At 44.3% G+C, this 26,515-nt stretch overlaps 1 protein-coding gene across 1 annotated transcript in view; it reads right to left on the bottom strand.

Moving 5' to 3' along the window:
• Positions 1-4,072: 4,072 nt before the first annotated feature.
• Slc5a1 (solute carrier family 5 (sodium/glucose cotransporter), member 1) overlaps positions 4,073-26,515 on the bottom strand; it is a 58,481-nt gene continuing 36,038 nt past the window's right edge. Inside the window, exons 6-15 of the mRNA NM_019810.4 lie at positions 22,704-22,809; positions 21,442-21,522; positions 20,045-20,265; positions 19,694-19,829; positions 17,768-17,875; positions 14,063-14,213; positions 12,058-12,226; positions 8,469-8,684; positions 7,587-7,695; positions 4,073-5,993 (exon numbers count right to left, since the gene is read on the bottom strand). Coding sequence (NP_062784.3) covers positions 5,770-5,993; positions 7,587-7,695; positions 8,469-8,684; positions 12,058-12,226; positions 14,063-14,213; positions 17,768-17,875; positions 19,694-19,829; positions 20,045-20,265; positions 21,442-21,522; positions 22,704-22,809 — 1,521 coding nt within the window. The 3' untranslated portion in view covers positions 4,073-5,769. The remainder of the gene's footprint in view (positions 5,994-7,586; positions 7,696-8,468; positions 8,685-12,057; positions 12,227-14,062; positions 14,214-17,767; positions 17,876-19,693; positions 19,830-20,044; positions 20,266-21,441; positions 21,523-22,703; positions 22,810-26,515) is intronic.

The raw sequence follows: 26,515 nt of genomic DNA, 5'->3' as shown, positions 1-26,515 counted from the left end.
TCTTGTCTATGTGTGGGTCCCAGGGATCTAACTCGGGTACTTAGGCTTGGCTGTAAGCACCTTTTCACAGGGACCCATCTCTTTTATGTCTAATATGGAGATAGGGTCTCCTGTATCCCATGCTGGCCTGGAACTCTCTATGTAGGATGACTTTGAACTCACTCCTGATCTCCCAGTGCTGTGTTACAGACGTGTACCACCACACACAATGGACTCTATTTGGCTGCTTATGGGCCTCAATAAATTCTAATGTCTTACAAAACATTTGAGAAAACACACACACACACACACACACACACACACACACACAAAACAATGAAAAGCCCTATTCAATTCTAAAGCAAAATGCCTTACTTCTAAATCAAGATCTTATCCAAATGATTATTATGGTTTAAGCCGGAAGTATTAGAAAGCCACAAATCAGAACACAAGCGTAGCAACCGTTACTTCTAGTTTATTTCACATAATTATTTTGTTTTCCTTCTCCCCCACCCCCTCCACTGGAGCCAGCATCATGGGCATGGAGAGCTAGGCTTGGCCCCTAGTCGCATCTTCCTCCTCCCCTGTAGATTTCACTGCCTCTTCAGTTTTTATTTATGTTACTTTTGTCAGAATTACTTTTATTTTAAATTTTCATTTGTATGTATGTCTCTGGGTGAGTTTATGTCACATGTACACAGGTGCACGTGGAGGCTAGAAAAGGAGCCAGATCTCCAGGAACTGGGGTGACAGGCAGTTGTATGATATCTGACGTGGGTATGAGGAACCAAACTCAGGTTGTCTGGAAGGGCAGCCCTCTCAGCTAAGAGCCTCTTCACTTCTCTGTCCCCAGCTTTTTTAAAAAAAAAAATGTCCTCTCTCATCTGTGCCTTTGGATGAATCTAAGGGTCCTCCCAATGCTGTTTCCTTGGGGAACTCTTTGGCTCTCCCACAGGACCACCTTGTTCTGTTGGGCCGGGGTGGACTTTTCCAGTTGCAGAGCTATGGTAGGCAGTGAATGCAAACCATCACATGCCACTCCTTCGCTTGTTTAAGCAGCGGATGGAGTGGAGTAGAGGGCTTCTTTGTTAAACGTTGTCATCTTTCATGTTTAGCTCAGCTCTGCTTTCCTTCATTTTGAAGAGTGACTTCTTATTTCATGTCTCCTTATGTATACAGACATGAGCTTGAACTCACTTTTGGTGGCCCTCCAGTCAGCTGAGGGTAAGGGGGAGGGTTTCAATCAGCCATTTACCCTTAAATAGTTGCCTTTTAAAGTATCAGAGTAGTTTGAACAGGTATGGCCCCCTTAGACTCATGTGTTTAAATGCTTAACCCATAGGGATTGGCACTATTAGGAGGTGTGGCTTTAATGGAGTAGGTGTGTCCTTGTTGGAGGAAGTGTGTCATTGTGGATGCAGGCTTTGAGGTCTCCTATGCTCAGGCTATGCCCAGTGTGGCACACAGCATCCTTCTGCTGCCTGCAGATTCAGATGTAGACCTCTCAGCGCCTTCTCGAGCACCATGTCTGCCTGCATGCTGCCATGCTTCCTGTCATGATGACAATGGACTACATCTCTGAACTGTAAGCCAGCCCCAATTAAATGTTGTCCTTTATAAGAGTTGCCTTGGCTACGGTGTCTGCTCACAGCTGTAAAGCCCTCAGACAGTGCTATGGGGAGGCATATTCTAGATCCCCAGCATCAGACAGTGGTACGGGGAGGCATATTCTAGATGCCCGGCAGGCTTTTTTTCCTGCATGTGTTGCACTTGAGTCATTTTATTTCCTCCGGGACCTCGCTCCACTTGTCCCTGACTTGGAACACTGGGGTTGTAGATGTCCGTCGTGATGGATTTATTTCCCTCCCTGTTTCATTTTAAATAATACCTGGGAGAAGGACACATTATGTATCTCCTTTAGGTCCAGGCAAATGTAAAAATTTCATAAATTACTTTGCTTGTTTGTTTGTTGCTGATGTTGCTCGTTAACTCATTTGGTTAAAAAAAATCAGTATTTTTCCTTTCTTTCTTTGAGAAAAGTTTCACTGTGAAGCCTAGGCTAGCCTGGAAATTGGTAGATGGCACAGTCTGGCCTTGAACTCTTTTGTTCTGTGCAAAAGTGATGCAGAGAGGCAGACAGACTCCATTTCACCAGGCTAAGACTGCTTTCCTGGAGCAGTGAGGACCCAGCCCTTCTGTGGAATGAAGATAGGTATATTAAGAGAGCCTGGGGGACATGTGTGTATGCTTGTGTGTCTGTGTGCTTATTTGTGTGTATGTCTCTCTGTGTGTGTGTCTGTGTGTCTATGTGTATGTGTGTATATATGTGTGTCTCTGTGTGTGCCTGTGTGTGTGTATTTGCATGTCTGTGTCTCTGTGTATGAGTGTGTGTATATGCGTGCCTATGTGTGTGTATGTCTGTGTGTGCTTGTGTGTGTGCCTATGTGTGTGTATGTCTGTGTGTGCTTGTGTGTGTGTCTATGTGTGATCCCCTTCTCAAGCAGTTATAAAATGCCAATAGCTCTTCAGTAAGGAGTGAGGCCTGGAGATCGTCTGTCCGATCTATGTGAAGTTTCGGCTGACTTGCTCTTGTCCAGGTCAGGTGCCCACCCCTGCTGTGGGTTGAAGAATAGCCATGTCATGTCCTAGAGACTGCATTTCATAGCACTCCTCTCTGCTCTGGACCTCACATCCTTCCCAGTTTCTTTTGTGTGGTGTTCTCTAAGTCTTGGGAAGTGGGGTGGGTGATAAGGATGGCCAGCTTTGTTGAGCTCAGTCTTGGATTCAGAGCATTTTGACCAGTTGCGAGTCTCCGTACTTTCTGTTGTCCATTAGGAAAAAGAAGCTTCTTTACCAAGGTTGTGAACAGCCCAGCTCTACGCCTGTAAACGTAATTGAGCTCTATGGCTCCCACATCCTCAATCGACTTCATCTCACCCAAGCTTTGTGTTCTCTTGGAATTCACTCAGGAGTCTGCTTGTGCCTTCTTTGACTTCTTTGAACATCTCTATAGTCATTCTCTTGGTTTTGTTTTCGAGTTTCACTTAAGTTACTCTCATTGAGGGATAGAATGGGATTTTTTTTTTTTAAATTGGGATCTACTAGCACAGAATTTAATCATTGATTAAGTTCACCTTGTTTCTGTGGAAGAGTTCCTGATGCTCAGAAGAGACTAAGTTGTAATTGTGTGGAGATGGTATTTTCAGAGAGTTGATTACTGCCTGCAACAATCGTCCCAATTCAGCAATAAACTCACTGTGGAAATAGAGCAGCAGCTGACTACAACACAGTCACTCCTGAAGAACCAATTGTTTTAGGGAATAAAGACAGGTAGGGGCCAGAGTCTCTGCTCACTCCCTGACCTCTGTGGGCAACTGCTAGTGTGGGGCTGAAATCTCCCTGTACTTGCTGGCCTCTGAGGGTGCTCCGGCTGGGGTACCAAGTCTCAGTGAATTCTTTAGCCATAGAGTTGGACCAATGGTGGAATTCAAAGCCTCAGTGTACCCCCTGACCTCCGAGGGTAACCATGGATAAGGACTGAAGTTTTGGCGTACTTCCCTAGTCTCAGAGGTGACCGTGGGTGGGGAGCTAAGACTTGGTGCACTCCCTGTCCTCCCAGGGCAACCTGGAATAATATCCAAAGTCTTACAACACTGTCTGAACTCAGAGGGCAACCAGTATTTCTGAGTAGCTGAACAGCTACATATCCCTTGAGTTAGGATATGGCCATGTTGCCCAGGCTTATCTCAAGCATCCCTCCTACTTGGGCCTTTCCAGTACCTGAGAGTATAGGGTCACACCTCTGTACTTGGTTTAGGTTCTAATTTTTAATCACTCGTGTGTGTGTGTGTGTGTGTGTGTGTGTGTGTGTGTGTGTGTATCTGAATGCTGTTAACTATTTACCTGCAATTTCAAAGCTGTTAAAATTTCCATGTTTTTATTTTTAGCAACATAATACCCTTTAGCCAATGGGACTATAACACAACTTATTATAGCATCTGCCCACACGCAGCTGTTTATGTCCATCCCCCTTTCAAAGTGTCTTCTCCTACAAGCACCAAGATAGTCCATCTTCCACAGGGAAAGCACACAGTTCAGATAAAATAATTTATTACAATATATACAATAAATCATTGGCCATGCAATGAAACCAAAACAATCTAGGTAGTTTGCTTTGCTTTTCCTTTCCCAAGCTTCAGTCCCTGCCTTTCTCTTCTCAAGACTCACAACTTACCACAAAGTCCACCTGAGCCTGACACCCTGAGCCCACGCCCTGCGTGTGCTGGACATGGGTGGTTCCCCAATCTCCCCTTTTCTCAGCACAGCTTACAGGGAACAAGAAAATACCTCAAACAGCTCTCTCCAGATTTTCTTTCTTCTATAACAAGAAGCCATGCATTGACACTCCAAGACACTTCTATGCCCAACACCTCACTCAGCTCTTTTCTAAGCTAAGTTGAAATCATTCTACAATAACATGCTGATTTCCTAGCTTCAATGGGATAATATTACAATATAATTGAGATTTTGAAAGTACAATTTTAATTAATTAGTTAATTAATTAATTTAATATTAAATGAAAATTATTTTCCCATGGGGAACTAGCTCAACATAAACAGTCTTCTTCCAACTAAAACCACCAAGCACCTGCCATCTAGAACTGAGGCTGGCTGCCTTAGCCTGGTCGGTGGGTGACCCCCTGTGAAGACCCATTACAAGCCAATCATTGTGGCCATGTGCACACATGGGAAAGAGGACCTCAGGCTAATGATTTCAATGATTCCTGGGAGAGTGTGCTGCATCAGGAAGGCAGATGTCCCTGCAGGGGCATTTACTCTGTCCTATCAAGTAGTGTCAACGTCTAAGACTGTATTGTGTGTCAACATCAGCACCACGAGGCAGAGAGAGACACTAGAAAATGCATTCCACTCCATAATAGACTCCACTGGTATATTTTGTGCAGGTACAAAAAATGAAATAGAAAATAAAATAAAATAAAAGCTAAGCAAGGGCCAGGCAGCACCCATCAATAAGTGACATGCGACTTATGGAGTCAACGAACATTCCTGAGTGGCTAAGACACTTCAGGTGCAGTGACCCCCGAGATGAGTAACAATCCAGGAGACACACAATGGGCATTTTTTAAAGACCAGAAAGTTCTCAGTACTCAAGGTTGGCTGTACCCCTGATTGGTGCGAGTCCCCAACCCTATTCAAGTAAATACTGTCTCCTTGATACTGGCACTTTAAAGAACAAATTCACAGGACAAGGTTCCTATCCTCAACTTCCGGGTATTCTTCTATTTGTCAAATTGATTTTTTTTTTAAGTAACAAAAATCTAGAGGGAGGAATGCAATGGCAAGGGAATTTCTTTTAGGAAAAAAAATAAGAGGAGGAGGAAGAGGTGAGGGGTTAGGTAGAAAAATGACAGGAACCAGACTACAATTTTAAAAAATAGTATTTAAGGATTATAAACAATAATTACAAGCTGAGACAGAGTGACATCAGACAACACAGGGCTTCTGTGTCTTGGCATGACTTTTCCTATATCTGAGTCAACTTCACTTCTAAAGCTCTGGCATGGCAGATGAGTGTGGCACACTGGCTTCAAATGCATAAGTTCACAGCAATGTAATCACTTTCCTCCAGCAAGCCTATAATCACACTTATACACCTTTTATCCGAATGCGTGAAATTTACAAGTGGACATCTTCCCCTTGCCACTACAGAGTGGGTCAAAAGGGGGAAGAACAATGCTAGAGTTGCCGAGTCTACACCAGAAGGCAGGGCTCAGGCAAAATAGGCATGGCAGAAGACAGCTACCGCCAGCAGGATAATACCGTTGATGTTCACCACTGTCCTCCACAAAGGCTTCTCAGAAGTGTCTGTCATCTTCATCTTCATGGCTTCCTCCTCCTCCTTAGTCATCTTTGGTCCTTTATCCTGGTCCAGCCCACAGAACAGGTCATATGCTCTCCTGAAGCATCCTTTCTTCTTCTGGGGGGCTTCTGTGTCTGCAGAAAGACATACAGGCTCGTTAGATGCAAAGGCTAGAGGCACGGGAAAGCATTTCCAGGGAAGGTGGAGTTCCACAAAGTCTTTTCCGTTCTCTAACGGTGCCCCAGCCCTCTCATTCTCAGCATGGGGTTGAATACAGTGCTCAAATGGATTTATGTGCCAGGCAGTGCAGAACTGAATTCTGCATCCTCGGGGTCATCTGTGTTTTATCTCTCCCAGGACCAACAAAAATGTGTTTTGGATTTAGACTAGTCAGACAAGATGACAGACGATGAGAGAGAGGTGCTAACACTGAGATGGACAACTGGCTTGGGAAGAAATGGTAGGTCTACCTCTGAAATACAGAACCTGTACCAGTTTGCTATACCACTGGATGGCAACGAGGCTTGCCTGACTCAGAAGAGAACTGGCTGTACTTGCCTCTTCTAAAGTTTCACCACAGACTCATGTGGAGGGTAAAGGGTACTCTGAACAGTCCCTAAAGCAGAGTAACAATGATCAGTACTTGTTGGTCTTAATGCATGCTGGTGCTTGCTCACACTGCTAAGTCAAACCGTCCAACTGGGCATGACACCTAAAGTGGATGCCTGTTAATTCCTGGTTTTTATAAGTCATAGTATTGTGATTTGGAGCCTAAATATGTATCAGGTCTGGCATCCCAGCTGCTGGGATTGTGGGAATGTGCCACCACTCCTAGCTCACACACTTTTAAAAACAGAGCTTTAGTGATCAAGTGCATATATGCATCAGAACTCTAAAGTAAGGTGATGAGGTTAAGTAGTCTCTAGGCACATAGTGAGTTTAGACACCTAGTGGGTCCACAGCTAGAAATGTTATGCCAGACTCATAAGTTGTTCTGTTTCATCTAGTGCCGTCCTGCAGGATGGGCCTTCCATTTCAGCACCAGGTAAAGCACCCGGACTCGGGTTCCCACCCCTCTTCTGTACACCACACATGTGTATTCACTGTGCAGTGTGCACCTGCTCCACACAGAGGGAGGAAGGGGCAGCACGAAGGTTGAAGCAGACTTAATTTAAAGGGCAAGCCTTGGGCTAAAGTAGGGTAGCTTGAAGACAGAGTGCTTCCCTTGCAATATGCTAAACCTAAGTAAGGCTTGATCCCCAGAACTGAAAAAAAATCATAAAGAATAAGTCTATGCACACAAAGCATCATCTTAAGCATCCAAAGAAACTGGACTTTTTTCAATTTCCAATCCAGAGAGGTCAAAAGTGGAAAAGATGTGTGATCCCCAGAGTCTCTGTTCCATACCCCCAGTGTCACCAGAAATGAACATAACATTGTGCATACCTTTGTCTTAGTTCACAGGATATGTCAGCGAAGCCCTAACTCCCTGACTTCTGCCTGTGCTCCAAATCAAGAACAAATCCTTCGTTCACTGACTCACTGAGTTCTGCCAAATGTGAGAAGCAAGGCAGCTGAGAGGTCAAAGTTTCCCATCTTCACCCATGTGAAGTCCTCAAAGACACTTATGCACCTGATACTCTGCTCCTCCCGCAGTCCCTGGGACTGGACATGAGCCTCGAGGAAGGCATCCTCCAAAGACTTCAACAAATGGCTTAGGAACTCACCTATTTCAATTGTGTCCTTGGAGTCCTCTGGGATGTCCTCCTCCTCTCCTGCATCCAGGTCGATTCGCTCTTCCTTGCTGTTGCGTAGACTCCAACACAAACGGTACAGCTGCGGAAAAAGCAGAGTATTACTAGTAAGTAGTGTCTTAGGTTAAGACTCAATGGAAGCAAAAAGTATGCATCAAGAAAGGAAAAGAATATGGCCTCTCCACACCAAGAAAAGATGAATATCTGTCCTGTTCACACATCGTTTCTAAATGTGGTTGGAACATAAATACAAATACACATGCAGCCTGTATGTATTATATATCATAATATACAGAGAGAGGATAAGAGACCATCTCAACTCATCCCTAAACAAGGCATCTGTATCATCACCTCCAAGGCTCAGGGAGTGTCATAGAAGAGAAGACAAAAGGAATGTAAGAGAGTGCTGGGGAGGAGCGCTGTGGATAATGTCTCCTAGACATGACGCATCATTGTGCTCATAACCCAGTACAACTGTGGCCTGCGTAAGGCTGGGTCTCTTATCATGCATGAGAAAATGGTGAAGGTGATCATGAGACCCCAGAACACACTGAAGGACTCTGGACTACCAAAAGGTACGTGGAGGAGGGAGTGTCATTTTCCACTTCACTTGTAGCTGTCACTCAGGGAGCAGAGTCTGCAGAACAGCCCCTCATCTGAAGTCTGGGCTGTAAGGACTTGTACCAGACAGTGCTGGCACAGCAAGCATTCCATGTCTTTCATCCTGCATCCTTCTGCATGAAACCAACGATAAGCTGGAACTATCTCAGCCGTGTCAAGTATGGGATGCTCATGTGGGTGCTGCAGCAAGGGGCTGTAGAACAAGGGCAGGAACACTCTCAAGTGGATACTCACGTGCACGTCTGGAATGGGCTTGGTGAGGAAGGAGATGATCAAGATGGTGATGACGCTGATGACGAAGAGGATGATGGCAAAGTACAAATAGTGGACCCCACAGATGATCTTGGGGCAGTTGCTGGGCTCCATGCAGCTCCCAGTTCCATAGGCAAACTCAGTGATCATACGGGAGATTCCAATCAGGAAGCCCAGGATCAGTCCCCAGAAGGCTCCCTGGGAAAAGAAAAGCCTGGGTTGATGGGGCTGAAACCGGAAAGCAACTGGCATCCCCATATCCCTAAGTAACAGAAGGCAGAAATGAAGAAACAGAGGAGAAAAGGCTCCTCCAGGCCACCAGGGGCCAGAACACTGAAATTCAGATTCAGGCCAGAACTATTAAGTAGCACATTCTATGAGACTATCTTAGTTGTTCCGGCAACATGGTATCCTGGATCATAAAACAAGAATTCAAAGTATAATGGGATTTCATCTGGCCACATCTGCCAGGACCACAACCTACCCTTAGATTCCACAACAACCTGCCCTGCCTGCCAGCACTCTCGGGTCCCTTCTGTGTCATGTCCCACCTATCTACCCTGTGAGATCTCCCACATCCTTCTCCTGGGTCTAGCCCAGTGAGCCTCTAAAACTCATTCATGCCTTCTCCCCAGCCTACCTGATCTAGCCTGAGCCCCCATCTCCAGTGCCCTTGCCTGATCTGGCTACCTCTGCCTGTATCCAAACCAACTTCTAGGCTCCCACCAGAACCCACCCTATCTGACCACAGACAGCCAACCTCTGCACCCAGACAGACAGACAACATCCTTATCCAGAGTCTAGCTTAATGAGTCTCCTTGACTCCCCATTTAAACTCTCCTCAACCTGCCAGGTCTACTCCTGGCACCATATCCATGGCCACAGCCTAGTCTGGCCACCATATCTTTACTGAAACCTATTTGTAGTCTTCTGCCAGGACTCTGCCTACTTGCTTCCAATCCACAGGCCCCTCCAACACCATATCCAACCTTTCCATGTAGCCAGATCTACCCATACTCTTCAGTCTTAGACTAGAAGCACATGCTAGACCACCAAAGTCCCCTCTGTCCACCGGTCTTCATTCCACTGGAGCCATTTCCAACTTCTGGACTCACTTTGTAGACCAGACTGGCCTTGACACCACTTAGCAGCTCACTGATAAACAGCATTGATGAGGTGCTCCTTCTTATTCTTTTCCTCCTCCTCCTCCTCCTCCTCCTCCTCCTCCTCCTCCTCCTCCTCCTCTTCTCCTCCTCTCCTTTCTCCTCCTCACTTTTCAATTCATCTCTTCTCTTCCCTTTATCCTTAAGAAGCTCTTAGCAAGTCTTGAAGCCTTCTTTGAAGATCCTGAGCTATGCTTTAATAAACACAGCTCCTGGTCAATCCTAAGGACCCTTGCAACCTGTCCAGCTATTCTCGGACTCTATCCCAGGGATCTTCAACTGTGTCATGTCAAACTGACATTAATATACCACGTGGTCTTAACTAAACTAGAAGAGGTCACTGTGATATTCAGGATGGATGGTTCTCTGGAAATGCTGACTTGTGTATTTTAAGATGTTGGGCTTATGCCTGCCTGCCTGCTACCCTCAGTTCTGTGTACACATTCTAGACAATTACCCTGCTTGAAGCAGGAAAAGCGTAATCTCTTCTAATGAGAACCATGGCACACTATGCCAATTTTTACCATTAGTATTTGGAAGTGCTGAGTGAGTGTCCTTGTGGTCTACTGCAAGAATAAGTAAGGCTTTTAAACACACTATTTGAATTGTATTTTAGAATTCTCCAATGAACCAGCTTTCCAGCAATCTCCACTAAACTATATTTACTTAGAATTTACTAATCTGTAAAAAAAATCAACTTGAGTTGTTGTTCTGATGTCTCTGGGTCTATGAATCTATGCATCAGTTGTGTGTCATCAGAAAGTCTGGACTATCTCCATAAGGAAGGAAGAGATGCACATGTACTGATTTGGGTACCTCAAAACTGTGTGCCTCAAAACTCTAACAAAGTATTTCCTTGATAGATTATTCATCTGTTTCTGGAAGAAATAAAAACCATACTATCATGTGTATCATGTCAGACAATTAGCATGGCACATGGGCAGCAGCCACCCTTGCCCAATCCTTCCCGTGTAGGTGAGTGCTTGACAGCACATCCATTCCTAGACGTCACTTCTATTGAACTTTAAACTTGATGTCAGCCTCCTGTGGACTCAGAGTCACCAACCTGGGTTGCAGAGGTGCTATTTCTAACCTACACTTGCCCTGCTTCTCCAGCTGTGCCTTCTATGCTTCACACACATAAATGCCCTCTCAAGACAGGTGAAACTGCTTACAAGTCCTTCTCATTTCCCTTATTTCCACACTGGCCGAGGCTGCTCCCTCCATCTTTCTCCTCTAACTTTAACCCCTTTCCTCCTTGGGGGAACCTTCCCTGTTGGTTCCAGTGGCCCTTTTTGCATCCCTGCCTACCTACCCTTTGTCCCTTGTGTTATGGCTCATTTGTCATCTTTCTTACACAGTGTCACTGATGAACTGCCTGAGCACTAGGGCTTTGTCCTTTCTGGGGCCCTGAGGAATTCTGACTAGAAAGACAAGTTCACACTATAGGTGGCTTGTACTAGAACACCCTCTGGAGTTGCTTACCCAGGAACTACAAACAAGACTTCCTGGTGGGAGCTTCAGAGTCAAGTCAGAATCACAGAGATTGCATGGGTAGAAACAGTGGCACCATGGTATGAGAAGGCAGGTGTGTGTGAAGAACGTGGAAAGCCTTATTTTGCACCAAAAATCCATGCAGCAGAGAAAGCTGCTCATTACTCAGCGAGAGTGGAAAGCCTTCCAGTCAGCTCTCCTCCATTACCAGAGACTTGAGAGTTGACGCCTCCCGTATGCATATGATGACCATGGGAACCTTCACTTGTAGCTCACACATGCTCATTCATCAGAGAACTTACAATGAGGAAAAACCTTATATGTGCAACGTATGGACAACGTCACTGTGCACCAGTGAATCCGTGCTGGGCAGGAGCCATATGAATGTGCAGAGTGTTGTGTGACCCTTGTTCTTAACTTATACACTCATGCACTATACAACCTATACTGTCACAGAGCAAGGAAAGAGAAGCTCTCTTGTCATAGACTATATGCCCCCCCCATAGGCGACACCTCCGTTCTATTTATTTCTCCTTTATTAAAGAAGGCCCTTACTGTTTAAAATTAGTCTCCTGGAAGGCAACATAAACACAAGTGTTTCAGAGACCAATTGAAAGGGAATAAAACTAAGTGCCTAAACAGGAAAGAAATGATTGGATGGGAAACATACACTATTAGTTTGGGACCTTATAGCAAGAAGTGGGAGTCAGAGAAAGAGAGTACATCTGATACTAACTCCTAAGGGTTCAACTCTCAGGGAGTCTCATGATTCCTTGAGGCGTACCCACCTAAACCTATTCATTTCTGCTGGAAATCTCTGAGACACAGAATCCTTTTCATAGAGAATATGCAAATCCCCATAAACAACTTCCGAAGCAAACTGGCTTTTCCGGAGGTGCTAGAACGACACCTACTTGTTCATTGACTCTCTTGCAGAAAATGGCAAGCAGGAAGACAGCTGCAATGGGCGGCCCCAGGTAACTGGTGATAGACTGGATGTAATCAAAGAGCTGCCCACTTTGAGCAGACTGTACAATGGGTACCCAGGCAATGCTGATGCCAATCAGCACGAGGATGAACAACCTGAAATCAAAGCACCAGACCAGAATATCAGTGTTCTACATGAATAAATATATACATATCAATAATATGTAAATATCTATGTATGTACACACCTATATGCAGATGTCACACGCATATGTATGTTATATGACTATATATATCCTATGACTATGTGCGTGTGTGTGTGTGTGTGTGTGTGTGTGTGTGTGTGTGTGTGTGTGTATCATATCAACACAGTGAAACAAAATAAGCAGATTCATTCTTGAGGCTTCCTTCTTCCTTACTCTCCTTACCTGAACGTTATCTGTGTCTATGAATAACAGAAATATATTTGACTTTCAACAGTTAGCTAGGCCCAGTGATCTAACACAGGAAAATCCCACTTTGAGAGGAATCAAAGTCTAGGTACAAGGTTATAGACTCTGGAGCAAGGAAATCATGGATTCAAATTCTTATTGTTTCTCCATGATATAAAACATGTTATTTAATCTCCTTCCAAGTCTCCATCTCTCCAGCTGAAAACTGAGAATAAATGATCAGGATAAAGATTAATAAGAGAAAAACTCACAAATTGAAGATGATACGTTTTTTAAACAGAATCTCCTTTTCCTTCTTTCTTATAAAGTTTTAGCAAAGTTAAAAACATTAGCCAAGGAAAGATTCTGCAGAAACAGGGCTAGTTAGGAAGTAACCAATGGTATTTCTAGCTCTCTTCTTCCTGAATTTTACTTCATGTTGTAAAACTGTGGGAGACTCTCTTACAAGATCTTATTACTTGTGTACTTGATGTAATTACAAAGAAGACTCAAGTTCTGTACCCCGTGTGTATTTAAGGCAATGGAGTGATGTTTTCACATAGATCTCCCTCTGGGATCTAAGATCTCCCTCTTCCCACACTACCCCATAGCACGCTTGCCTCTTCTATATCTGAGTCCTTGATTGCTCTTGCAGACCATACAATTGTTCCGGGTCACTGTGAGGTTGTTCAGTGCTGAGCAAACACAAAGCCAGTAGTTATGGGATGCATACAAGGACTGTAAAGTTCAGCATACTGGTTTCCTTTCCAGTAGACCCTTGTTTTTAAAAAAAAAAAAAGCCAATCAAGGTCTCAGCACTGCTCAGTAAGGTGCAAAGTAGTAGATTCTGTGCTGGTCAGATACCCCCAAAAAGGAGGGCATCCTTATTTTCTCAAAAAAAGAAAAAAAATACAGAGTAGGGATGCAGCTCAGTGGTAGGACATCTGCCTCGTGTCTGCAAAGTGCCAAGTTCAATCCCAGCACCATTTTTCAAAATATATGTGCATATAGCTGGTACTTTGTCATTTATGGAGGATATTCACAAATGAAATTTCAGTCCATTCTTCACTTCATTTTTTGAAACAAAAATGCTGCTTCAAAGGGTCGAGACATCAGGGACACTTGGGCCACAGAAAAAGAGCAGTTAGAGAGGTGAGGACATGAGGAGCAGCTGCAGATGGCGGCCTGGCTCTGCGCAGTCATCCTTAGTTAAGGCACAGACAACTGCATTCTGTTGATGCTCATCGGTAACCTGAGATAAAGAAGTTGACTTTCTTATGTCTCTTCCAGTGTTTGTTTTCTATGTGAACTGAAATGTCAGGGCTGGGGCTCTAACTCTGTGGTATAGTGCTTGCCCAGAACGTTCAGTGCTCTGAGTTCAATCTCTCAGTACCACAGAAAAGAAAAAGCCAGCGACAGGTAAATATAACTGGCCATAGAGATAACTCGAGTTATGCCAAGTATCTGCTAATCTTGCCTAACATGAGACCTACGGTGGGTAGAACTTTCATGGTTGCTTAAGCTTCCACGCTACAGGTTGGCATGCAGGGGTCCCATTTACCTTCCTGCAATCATGAGCTCCTTCTCAGATGCCTTCTTCCGGATCTTGGTGTAGATGTCCATGGTGAAGAGAGTACTGGCGCTGTTGAAGATGGAGGTCAAGGAGCTCATGAGGGAAGCCATCATGACAGACAGCATCAGGCCTCGCAGTCCTGGGAGAGAAGAGGCTTTGAGTGGCATACCCATCATCCCAACCCCCTGCTGCTCGTGCAACGGTACCCAACGTTTGTTTGCTTTTAGAAACCATGCTGCATCCTCAAATTTATCGCTCAAGAAGGAAGAGATGTTTTAAGAAGTGGGCTGTAGCTGTAAATGCTAAGACCTCTGCAGACAATGATCGAGAGACAAGGTATACATTAGATACATTTAGATTAAACGGTAATGATGGTGGTGCTGAGTGTGGGGTTGTGGCAGTGGCAGGTGTTTCCATCCAACAGGACGTTCATAAGGACACTCACCAAAAGGTTTCATGATCTAGCGCAAGGATGTCTAAACGAGATTGAACAGAGACTGAGAGGGCAGCTGTGAGTGGGATCATGGAGCAAATCCCATTTGGCAAGGGTGCAGCATGCAGCATGTGATGCCTGTTCAAGGGCTCAGCATGCAGCACATCATGCCTGTTCCTAGTTGTCACCTTGACTATATCAGGACTTAACTAAAACCCAAGGGGCTGAGAACACCCGTCAGGGGTTTTTCTTAATTATAAATCATTTGAAGTGGGAAGACCCACCTTTGATCTGGATCTTTTGAGGTGGAAAGATCCACCTCTATTCTGGGCCACACCTCCTGGTGACATAAAGGACATGGAAGAACAAGTTCTTGCTCTTTGCCTATTTTCCCTCACTCTCAATGGCAAGTTCATTCCTTCACTGGCATGAGAGCCTACTGCTTAGGGATTCCAACATCTATTAAAGACCAGCTGAGACATCCAGACTCATGGACTGAACAACTAATAGATTCTGGGCTTTCTGTTGGAAGACAGTAGTGGTTGGACTGGCTGGACCACAGCCTGTAAGCCACTCTAAGAAATCACCTGGTGAAGCAGGTTTGCGACACAGACTGCATGGCCTGCAGCAAGGCCTGTTTAAACTCTGCCACATCAGCTTTGTCATTGGTAGTTTGAGCAGCGTAGGGTTGAACAGTTTAATTTCCTCTCAATTTTCTACTCTTATTAAACCTTCATTCACTTATATACTCAACAAATGTTTGTTAAATCTAATTGCATAGCAGCCTAGGCCCCCCAAATTGTGCTACACCATCAGACTAAGGTAAGAAAGGCAAAGTAAACTGGAAGATAAGGATAAGGTAATTAGTAGACAAAATGGACAGACGTGGTGTGGGTGAGTGGGGGACACTCAGTGGCTGAGAAGAAGCTGAATCTGAAAGTGGGAGCAGGAGAGGCAGTCTAAGAAGATGGGAAAGAGACAAATAGGAGAATAGTATGAACCTGAAGTGAAAGCTCAAGAAAGACAACTGATTATCAACATTCAGTGCTATGAGTGATGTAAGGGGAGGGATGGGAAATGGCTGAGTGGTCTAACCCGAGAAAGGCACTGGGGATTCAGTAGTTACAGGAGCCAGGTGACAGCCAAAGAGGCCAGAAACAGCTCCTGCTCACACAGCAGTTTGTAGTTTTGCACACGTCTTTTTTGTTGTTCACTGTTCCGCTATAGCACCATGCGCTAGGGTTGCAGAAGGGCAGAGGTGTAGAGGGCCAATTTGTAGAAGTGATAGATCCATTCCTGTAAATACCAGTGTGACTTTTGCTCACTGGAACCTTCATTAATAAGCAGCCAAGTTCAGTGGAGGAGTTAAATATTACTCCTGCTCTTATATGATTTGAATACAAATGCTTTCTTCGCCTAAGGTTGTTCATAAAGTTTGTGGTGACAAAGTTCAAAAAGAAGCTAGCCATGGCGGTGCACCAGTAATCCAAGCACAAGGGAAGCTCAGAGAAGGTTAATATCAATTCAATTAAAGGCCAGCCTAAGCTACATAAGACTCTGCCTCAAAAGAAAAGAAAACATAGATAGATAGATAGATAGATAGATAGATAGATAGATAGATAGATAGATAGATAGATGATAGATTAGTGATAGATAGGTGATAGAGTGAGCAAGGGATGAAGGTTGTGATGGTGGCTCAGTGGGTAAAGTATTTGCTATGTAAGCACGGGGATATGAACTTAAGTCTTCAGCATCTGCATAAACCCAGGAACTGTAGCGTAGGACTGTAACCCAAGTACTGGTGAGTACAGACAGACTCGGATGAGCTGCAAGTTCAATGAGATATCATGTCTCAAAACAACAACAACAACAATGTGTGTGGCTTAAGGCTCATGGGACATTGAGGAAGACAGGGTAGAAACAGGGTAGGACCTGAAGGACCAGGAAATCTGCTGTAAGACTGTGTCCTAGAAATGACAGGAAGTTTCACACCTGACACCTTAATCATATGGCTGCTTGTACAAGACTTGAACAAGGACAACACCAATATCCATGCTAACATGGACGGCGCCTCCACCATAGGCAAAGAACTGCAGGCAACTGAGAGGTGCTGAGACCAGGAGAAGTTGTCTCCCCCACAGGGATGGTTATTCAATGCCAAGTGGTCATCTCTGAAATAATATACATACAAACACCAAAAGGACTCAGTGAGTGTGTGTGTGTGTGTGTGTGTGTGCCAGGGATTTGTGAGGGTGAAAGGGGTGTACATAGGAGGAGCTGGAGGAAGGAAAGGGAATGGGGAAATGATGTGATTACATTTTAATAATAATAAAATAGGAAAATAACTATTATTATTATAAATGAATGAAAATATAGACTGTTGCAATCATCATCAGTTAAAACGTTCTCTACAAATTTGCAGATTTTCCTTTTATACACTTAACATTTTTATCACAATGTGAATTTAAAAAATTGTGGGGGAAGAAAAAAATTGTGCGTGGGCCAGAGAAGTAGCTCGGTGGGTAATGGTGGTGGGTACACAGTCTGAAGACCTGAGTTTGATCCCCAGAGTCTGCAGAGGACAGAGAGAACCAACTCCTAAAAGTTGTCCTCTGATATCCACGTGCACACATCAGATACTCATATAATGGCAATAAATATCTTAAGAAATAATAGAAATGGAGACCTGATGTCTACTTGTGGCTTACACACACACACACACACACACACACACACACACACACACACACACTAATATTGCAATGAGATCATTCAAGCATTTGCATTTCTGCCTGACTGTGTCACCTAACACCTTGCATGTCGCTACAAGTGAACAGATTACCTTCTCGTGAGTCTGACTGTCATCCAGCTGTTTATGGAGACCACATTTTTACCCACCTATGTTTAAACACTTTGGAGCCTCACATTGTCTTCCGAAATGGCTGTTATAAGTTACAACCTCTTTGTTTTAAATGCTTTAAGTGCTTTAAATGATTAACTACACAGGCATGGAAAGAGAATTTCTCTCTCCCACAAGACTTTCAGACCATTTCCTTTCCCAGCCCGATGGATGGACAAGACCCAGGATTTCTAGACCCCAATCAAACCATATGTCATAAAGACATAAATTAAACTCAGAAACACAAAAATGTGGCTTCTACCCTTGAACACACCCCTGGCTTGGAAATGGCTTTGTCCCAGAATGCACCTGGGAGTCTAGGCGGAGCCTAAACCAAATTGGCCTCCCAGGAAAGTCTCACCATTAGGCATGAGTTCCACCACGAGCGTGGGGTAGGCGATGTTGGTACAGCCCACTGGTGTGCCGCAGTATTTCTGACATTCTTCAGGGAGGACACAGGCGATTTTTTCTAGAGAGAGAGAAGAAGAGTCACATCAGCAAACATTCCTTGGGGAGATGGCTGTGCGTTTACCTTCTTAAAGCAGCACTTCCAAGAAGACATTCCTGCCCAATACCCAAAATGATGCCAGGAAGGGAACGTCTCTCAGCTAAACCCAATGTAACCCTGCCAGCACTGATGCATCCTGAAGCCCTCACCACGAGAAGATGGCTCTTAAACAGAGAATGCAATGACACAGAAATGATCTGGGAGGAAGGGAGGAAGCGGCTGTCATAATAGCTTAATATTCTCTCTCTCTCTATCTCTCTCTCTCCTAATTTAAAAATAACAGTAATTTGTGGTTCCTAGTTTTGAGGTTTATTTTGAATGTTTCTTAGACAGCCAGTCAGCCCCCTAGAAAACAAGGTGATTCCCAAGGTGTGAGAAATTCGGGGTGGAGATAAGAAAGAAATAGACTGGGAGGAGAAGGAAACGATGTAGAATCTGGGAGAAAATTCTAGAGACTTGTATAGAATTCAACTCGGCAAACACTTGTTAAGTACTCGTGCAGCACTGACCCACAGAGCACCAATTCACTATAGTAATATTTTGTAAATAAATATATTCAGTAGCCATCACTATGAGCCATCCTGTTTTCTAAACAACTGACACTTGGTATCCACGTGTGACTGGGTCCTGGATTCTCCTTACCCCATGGATCTGAAGGCTGCAGGTAAAATGTCCTAGCACCTGCTGTGACACATGCATACCTTCCCCTTAAGCCAGATTACGTATGACACGTCATAAGCTGTAAATTCTAGGGATGTAGATGCTATACCATATTATTTGGGGAAATGATAAGCAAAAACTTACATATTTTTGTTTAGATGTGGATATATGTGGTTGGAGAGCCACAGACAGAGTTAGAAATACAGAGGCCAACTGTTATCTTTCTCCTGGTAGACAAGGCAGTGCAGGTATGTGAGTGCCTAGAGAGGCCTGCAGCCAAGGACAACACAGAAATGCTTGCCAACCGCTCTGACTTCACTCTGGAGGGCGCTTGCCAAACTGTCACTCTGTGGTGCTTTCTTTATTTATCGTCATTATTCTCGCATTTCAAAACAGTTTTGATTCATAACAGCTAGCCAAAAATTCTTTTATTAATAAAATAACAGCAGTGTGCAAATAGCATTGCTGAGAGACCACAGAAAGACCAAAGACAAATCCGTCGCTCAAGATGGCAAAGTGTGGGGCACCAGCAAGGAACAACTTCACCAAACAGGGTTCAGAACACAGGGCCATCTGCAGCTGGCTGGGCCCTTTGACACAACAATTATAAGACAAATTATTAGCCACAAGCCTGAGGGTCGGTGCAGAACTGCAAGAATGCAAACACCATTTCCTGGAGAGAGAGGAGGGGGGAGAGGGAGAGGGAGAGGGAGAGGGAGAGGGAGAGGGAGAGGGAGAGGGAGAGGGAGAGGGAGAGGGAGAGGGAGAGGGAGAGGGAGAGGGAGAAAGAAGGGGTCAGTGTAAGAAATGAGGGAGTTAGTTTTCTCCTTCTGCAAGGTGGGCTCCAGAGATCAAGCTGAGGTTGTCGAGCAAGCTTGCTAGTCAACAACTTTATAATTTTAAAACACAAATAAATAATAAACTTATTTTAAAAGAAATCAGGGAAGGCAACCCTGAGGTTTCTATACCCCTGGTGACATTGCTTGACATGGGCAACCCTGATGCTTGGTAATCATGGCATGAGAGAGAGGGAAGCAAAGGAGTGTGGAGCCAGAGGGCTTCCGTCGTACCTTAGAGACAGCAGAGTAGGAATGGACCGAGCTCAGCTAGAGGAATTACCTGTATATAGAATCCGGCTGATCATTCCTGGCATCACCATGAGGAACATGGGCAGTAGCTTCAGATAGCCACACAGGGTACAGCCAGCCTTCACGTGAGACATGTTCTTGGCCGAGAGGCATCGCTGCACAATGACCTGCCAGGAACAATCCAACAAAGCTCCACCGTGAGGAGCTGTGCAGGCCATTGCCCTCTTCTGATATCCTAATTTCCCTGTTTCGGGTCTTTAGCCTCAGTCCCCAGCAACCCACAGGCCATGTGAGCCTTCCTCTCTGTACTTAACCCCAACTAGCCAGACAGGTGGGAGTCTTGATCATGCATCCCGCCCACCTGCACATCCATATTATATACCTGATCCGTACACCAGTACCACAGGGCGAGGATGGCCAGGCCAAAAATGAGCCCAGGCCACGGCATGTCTCCAGTAATGGGGTCTCTGAATATGTGGAATGAGTCAGCCCTCGGTGTGTAGCATTCTTCCTTGGCGGTAAAATTTCCGTTAGAAACCTTAGTTGGAATAGCTTTCATGTACTTGTCCATGAAGGCTTCATATCCTCCTACTTCATTGAAAGCTGAAAATATTGGTACAAAAAAGAGAGAGAATAATGTGAACAATTAAACTCCTTATAGTGCTTTATTCTACAAGTATCTTAAACACCAAGAGGATACCAGCATAAGAGAATATCCTTGATGTGTGGTTTGGGACAAATTATCTTCCCTGCAGGTCTTAAGTTTCTCCTTTATAAAAATGGGAACTCTGCCCAAGGCTGGCAAGAAGGCTCTTGGGAGATGCTGTGACTTTTCAAAGCAATGACTTGTGGAAGTGCCCTGACTACAGACAGTATGAAGGGGGAGGTGTCTCATTAAAGGAAGAACGTGGCTTTGGACTACATGCAGACTGGTGTTTCTCTAAATCCCAGATGTCAGCATGGACATTGCAACTCAGAACCCAGACTTAGAGACACCTTCTGGAGACTGGACCCAGGCCAATCAGCTAGTCCCAGTGATATACCAGAGATGGGTGAGGAGTCGGGTCCAGCCACCCTCTCAGCTCAGGATCAAGTCCTTCTAGTCTGCGACTTGCTGGCCTCCCAGAGCATACCAGGGGAAACCAAATGGAAATGAAACTCTAGAGTATAGTCAAGAGTCTTTGAAGGTCACCCAGAGGGTCCTATATGTCTACAAACAAAATGTGCCTTATATCTTCTTGCAACAACTAGGCTTTCCAGTGCTGTCTTTTATACTCAAGTAAAATTTCAAGAGATGGTTGGAGACACCAACAGTGTGAGTAAACAATTTTTAAATTTTGCCAAATAAACAATTAAAATGAAAAATTACCTATCACCAGCAATGCATAAACATTGGACTTTTAATGTCACAAAGTATTCAAGATACAGTTTCAGACTGAACATACAATATACAAATCTGTGTCACTTGATGGGTAGCTAGCCTTATTCATTTTTTCCCCTGGTTCTCTGCAAGCAAGGAACCAGATTACTACCCTGGGGACCACTGACCCAATTACAGAGAGCAAATGGGGAAATCAAGTGTTCCTTGGATCTGCTCCAACAAGGGTCCTACAGGGACAAGGACAAGGACAAGGGGCTTCCCACAGCGTGGTCAGTCAGGGCTGGGCCACTGCCCTGAGCTAGGTACAGCATGCAGACAGGCAAGCCAGACTTGCTCTTCTCTTCTCAGAACCCCACACCTCTGCCCCCACCTCCCCAGCCAGCCCTAGCCCCACTTACCAAACCCAGTCAGGATAAAAGACCCCACCAGCATGATCGCGGTCTGCAGGGTATCTGTGTAAATTACAGCTGCCAGCCCCCCTAAGCAGGCAAAAGACAATAGATCACATTGAGAGGGAGGCCATCACTTGCTCCCTCTATCTACCCACTATGCTCCTTCTACCACACCTTCCAAGAAGCTCCCCCGACCCCTGCCACCACCATCCACTGCCTTCCCTTCCCTCCCTGATCCTGCTACAACATCCTTCTACTCAGAATGTTTCTAGCTTCTCATGAAAATACCCCCAAGGCCTGGGAAAAGGACTTTCTAAGAGGAAAGTACTGGCTGTGAGCTTTTAAAACTAGGGCATGTCTCCACAGAGTGCTTGCTCTTTTTTTTTTTTTTTTTTTTTTTTTTGCTTTGCAATGCTAGAAATGGAACCCAGGACACCCCAACTCTCTCTGCGTGTGAGTGCATGCACGCGCACATGCGTGCATGTGCATGAGACAGACAGATGTGCTACAGTCCATCCCCTCTAAGTAACTTCTTGTCCGTCCATGCAGGGCCCCCATGAAGCACCAAGTCCTACTGTTGAGTCTTCCCCTCCGTTCCTACAAAGGACACCAATGTCTGTGCTATCCTCAAATCTTACTCCAAAACCTCTTTGCATAGCTTTCTCCCACTTCAAAATGGCTCCCAATCTAGTCACATTATATTTGGGGCTTCCAAGGGTCTGTTATATCATCACCCTTTGTGTCCCCTCTCTCCCCCACAACTTCCCAGTAACCACCTTCTTCCAGTATCTGCCAGCTCACCTTGCTTCTGAGTCACGCCACGCCCGTATCTGCTATGTTGTCCACTTTTTTTTTTGGGGGGGGGGGTCAAGACAGGGTTTCTCTGTGTAGCCCTGGCTGTCCTAGAACTCACTTTGTAGAGCAGGCTGGCCTCAAACTCAGAAATCCACCTGCTTCCGCCTCCCAAGTGCTGGTATTAAAGGCATGTGCCACCACTGCCCGGCACATTGTCCACCTATTTTTTCACTTGGCAATGCCTCTAACTGTCCCGGCTTAGTCACACAACCTTCAGAGTCAAGCTCTTCCTGAGTGACTATGAAATGTTGCCCCGACTTGCATAGCCAGCAGGGGGCTCTCACAGGACATTCATCCACATGGCTTGCAGTGGAGACCAAGTAACAGCCATTCTCAAATCCTACCGCCTCCATCCTAACATGTGACTAATGCTGGAACAGGCTCAAGCTTTGGATTCTCTTGAATAGACTCACCTGTGATTGTATAAAGGGCAGTGATTGCTAGCAGGATGAAAATGGCCAAGTATATATCCAGGCCCAAGGCTAGATTGATGAATATAGCCCCGGAGAAGATGTCTGCCTGCAAGGAGAGAAGAGAGGCAGAAGTGAGAGAGGCTATCTGGACACAGGGGTATTCCTGGGTTTTCAAGCAAGCTTTATTCATAATAGTACATTAATAGTATTAATAGTATATTAAGCTTTATTCATAATAATAGTTAGCACATTACAAGAAGGATTCTGTGGTCATAATTTTTAAAAAATCTATGAAATGCTAGATTAAGCAAATTGAAAGTGGCCACATGCCACACGACGTCCCTTAATCTTTAGTACCATACACTGTGAGTCCCTCACTGAGGATCATGGGACAAGATGCTCCACAAACATTTAACTATGAAAGAGTCTGTCAGCATCCCACCCGTCAGCTGCTGCCCTTAGCCATGACTCCTAGCTTTTTCGCATCCGTGTGCACAGGTCTGCCCACAAAAACAAGTCTTAATGCTTCAGATCTGCAAGTGGGAAACCTAGCCCCACTCACCAGCTTCTTCAGCAGAATTTTAATTTTACCTGCCTGGCCCAAAAAGACTTCATCCGGAACACCAAGGGCCTCTCACAAGCTTCTAGTGATTCGGCTTACACTGTCTGGAGTAATTTTCAGGGGGGGCTTGTTCCCTCATACTGTCGAATCCACTGTGTTCTTTATACAATTCTTCCAATCTCTACCTCTAATTAAGCTACATGGCTGGGTGATGTGCAGTTTCTAATTTAAAACAGCAGAGGGTGCCAAAATGTTGTGCTACCAGGAAGAGGCGACTTGGTAAATCTTTTCAGATTTGGCAGAGAGAAATTAGACTTCTTCATGGAATGTATGAGGTTTTATTTTATTGCATAATATCTAATAAATTTTAGAAATCTGCAAAATAATCCAATCAGACTCCTTGGGAAGGGACCAACAAAGGGGTTGGACTCTTACACACACACACACACACACACACACACACACACACAGTTTTCATGAGCCTCTTCCTCACTCTATTGCAGTTGCTTAGAGCCCTGCAGTGCTTAGGTCCCCTCCCACATCCTTCCGCCCTTTGCTATGGTTTCAGTGTGTCATAAAGTTGAGAATTTAATGCCTAAATCCACATACTGATGTTATTCGTGCATGCTCGCAGGTGCAGATGCTTAAGTGTTGCCTAATAGAAAACTTAATTTTATGATATGCTGCTTGTATCCAGCACAGATAAAGGAAACTTTTGTGCTTAATCGAAACAGAAAGAAAGGAAGAGAGGGAGGGAGGGAGGGAGGAGAGAGAAGGAAAGGAAGAGAGAGAGAGAGAGTACAAACTCTTCCTCTCATGAATTCTATCCTGGGGACCCCAAAATTCCTACTAAGGATACCATAACTAAGTGACTATAGCTGACCCCAGCTGAGTAAACCTGTTTTATTTCGAAGGCTCAGGTGTTGGTTTTTAGCCCCTACTATCCGCCTCAATTGTCAGTGTTTTCCTGGGGGTGTTTTTCTTCCTTTCTAGGGAATTTTACAGTTTACCAAGACTAACACAGCACGCATTATTTTGATATTCAAAAAGGTATTGGTGTTTGCTCCTTTCTGCCTATACTTTGGGGATTGCAGTCAGACAATGAAATTCTCAAGACATGTTGAACAGCACAAACTTCTCTCATTGGAAAGAGATTGGGAATTAATACGTAAAGTACAAGCTGCCAAGGAAAGCTCAAAGTCTTATGGCATTAGGAGATGAAAAGTTAAAACTTCAGCAGGAAACGGTAAGTACTGAAAACACAATGTAAGAAAAAGAAAAATTCTGAATCAGCTGTTTGCAGATCCATGTGACCTCAGCCAACCAGCCATTTGCTGATTGATCTACATGACCTCACTGGCGCGGAGAACGACCTGCTGAATTCAAACTAATAAACAAAGATGAAGGAAATGGCCGAGAGAGTAAGACAAGAATGCCGACATTTAAGAGGCCAAGTTGGAAAAGCGAAACTGGAAGCTGAGAGGTTGAGTTTGCTCTTCTGTGGCCCTGGAAGAAGAACAGATACGGTGTTTGGAAGAGCAACAGTAACTCCGTACCGTGGAGAGAGAAGGATAATCAAGCTAAGGTAAACTACAACAATCTGAAAGTGCTCAGAAAAGAGAAATTCTCTTCATGGAAACGAATTAAAGAGACAACAGGAGAAACTGGAAGCCTCGGAGGCAAAGAAAGAATTAAAAACAGAAAACCTGGGCTAAGTAGGCAAAATGTTCTATTTGAAGAATATACAAGACTTGAAAATCACTAAAGGATACACAGAGAAGATTTAATGAACTTCAAAGTCTCAGTTTTGGTTCCTAACATGTCCCCAACAGCATCCGGGAATTCTGCTGACTGTTATCAGCCTCAGCTCCTGGACTAGGTCGCTCCTTCCCTCATCAAATGGAAGCCTGTCTACTTCCCAAAACATCAAAAGCATAAAAAAAAGCACACAAGAGAACTAGAAAAAACTCGGATCTCCCGGGGGAAGGATGTGGGAAGAAATGGGCGAGGTCAGAGACTCAACATTGGGACAAGTTCAACACCAGGCACTGAGATACTTTATCACTGTTTGCCAGACTACATGAGCCATCTCAAGAAAAGGTACCAGTGACATGCACTGCCTAAGTTCCAGGATTTTACCATTATACTAATGAAAGGGAAGCATTCTGAGAGCTTCAGAGCTAAATGTTCTGAATTTAGATGTTGACAATCTTTGCCAATATAAAATAGGGAACTAGTTAATTAAGAAATATGTTTTCAAATTATTATGTTTGACATTATTGAATTTTTCTGGCATTTTGCCTGAAATATATCCAACTTGAATTCCTTTTTCCTCATCTTTGAGATATCTGCTTGGCCAATAACAAGATCAGTAAACATTTGGCTTATTATAAACAAAAGTCATAAATCTCAAGGATTTTGGAAAAGGTAACCATAACCACTTAGAAGTAGAAAAAAACTCTTAAAAGTTTATAAATATATGCTCATTATAGGAATTTTACATTTTCTAAAAGCTATGCACTTGATGTATTAAATAACTTAATAAATATTTTTGTACCTAAAAATGTATTGATGTTTGTCTGGCTGTGGTTTCAAGGTTGATGATTTTGTATTGAACAGACTATCAGGTTTATTATTGTCATTGTCATCGTCATCGTCATCATCATCATCCCTGGGAGTGATTCCCTCTCTCAATCAGCAGTTGTCTTTAGTTCATTGTCTAGGAGTGGGGCACATAAGGCTTTTCCTGTTCTCTGTTAGTGTTCTGTACTGATGCTGCCATTGTTTCTGTCTTATTTATGCAGCCATTATACAGACAAACGTGTATGTGTGTGTATGTATGTAATAACCAATGATAATTTTTAAAAGACTATCACTATAGGGTGATATGGAAGAAGTTGGAGGAAGAGGACTTGGGAGGAATTAGAAGAAGACAATGAATGGGAACGTGATGTGGTTATACTTTAATTAAGAATGTATAAAGGGGTCATCCCTGCCTTCCCTCACAGCCTGCCAGGGCTAGCATCGGGTGCCCTGACCTACTCTGACCAACCTGCCTACACCAAAACCAACCTCTGAGTTTCCACCACTACCTGTCCTACCTGCCACCAACTACAAGTCTCTTCTGCATGGCACCCCTGCCCTCCAACCAGGAAGACTTTCCATGCCCTTTCCAAGGTCTATCCAAGTGAAAGTCCCTGACCTCTATCATGACTTCTGAGCCCACCAGATATAGTCTCAATCCAACATC

The sequence above is a fragment of the Mus musculus genome, chromosome 5 (assembly GCF_000001635.26).
Source record: "Mus musculus strain C57BL/6J chromosome 5, GRCm38.p6 C57BL/6J".
Lineage (NCBI taxonomy): Eukaryota > Metazoa > Chordata > Mammalia > Rodentia > Muridae > Mus > Mus musculus.
Note: the sequence above shows the minus strand (reverse complement) of the source record. Positions and strands in the feature narration are given on the sequence as shown.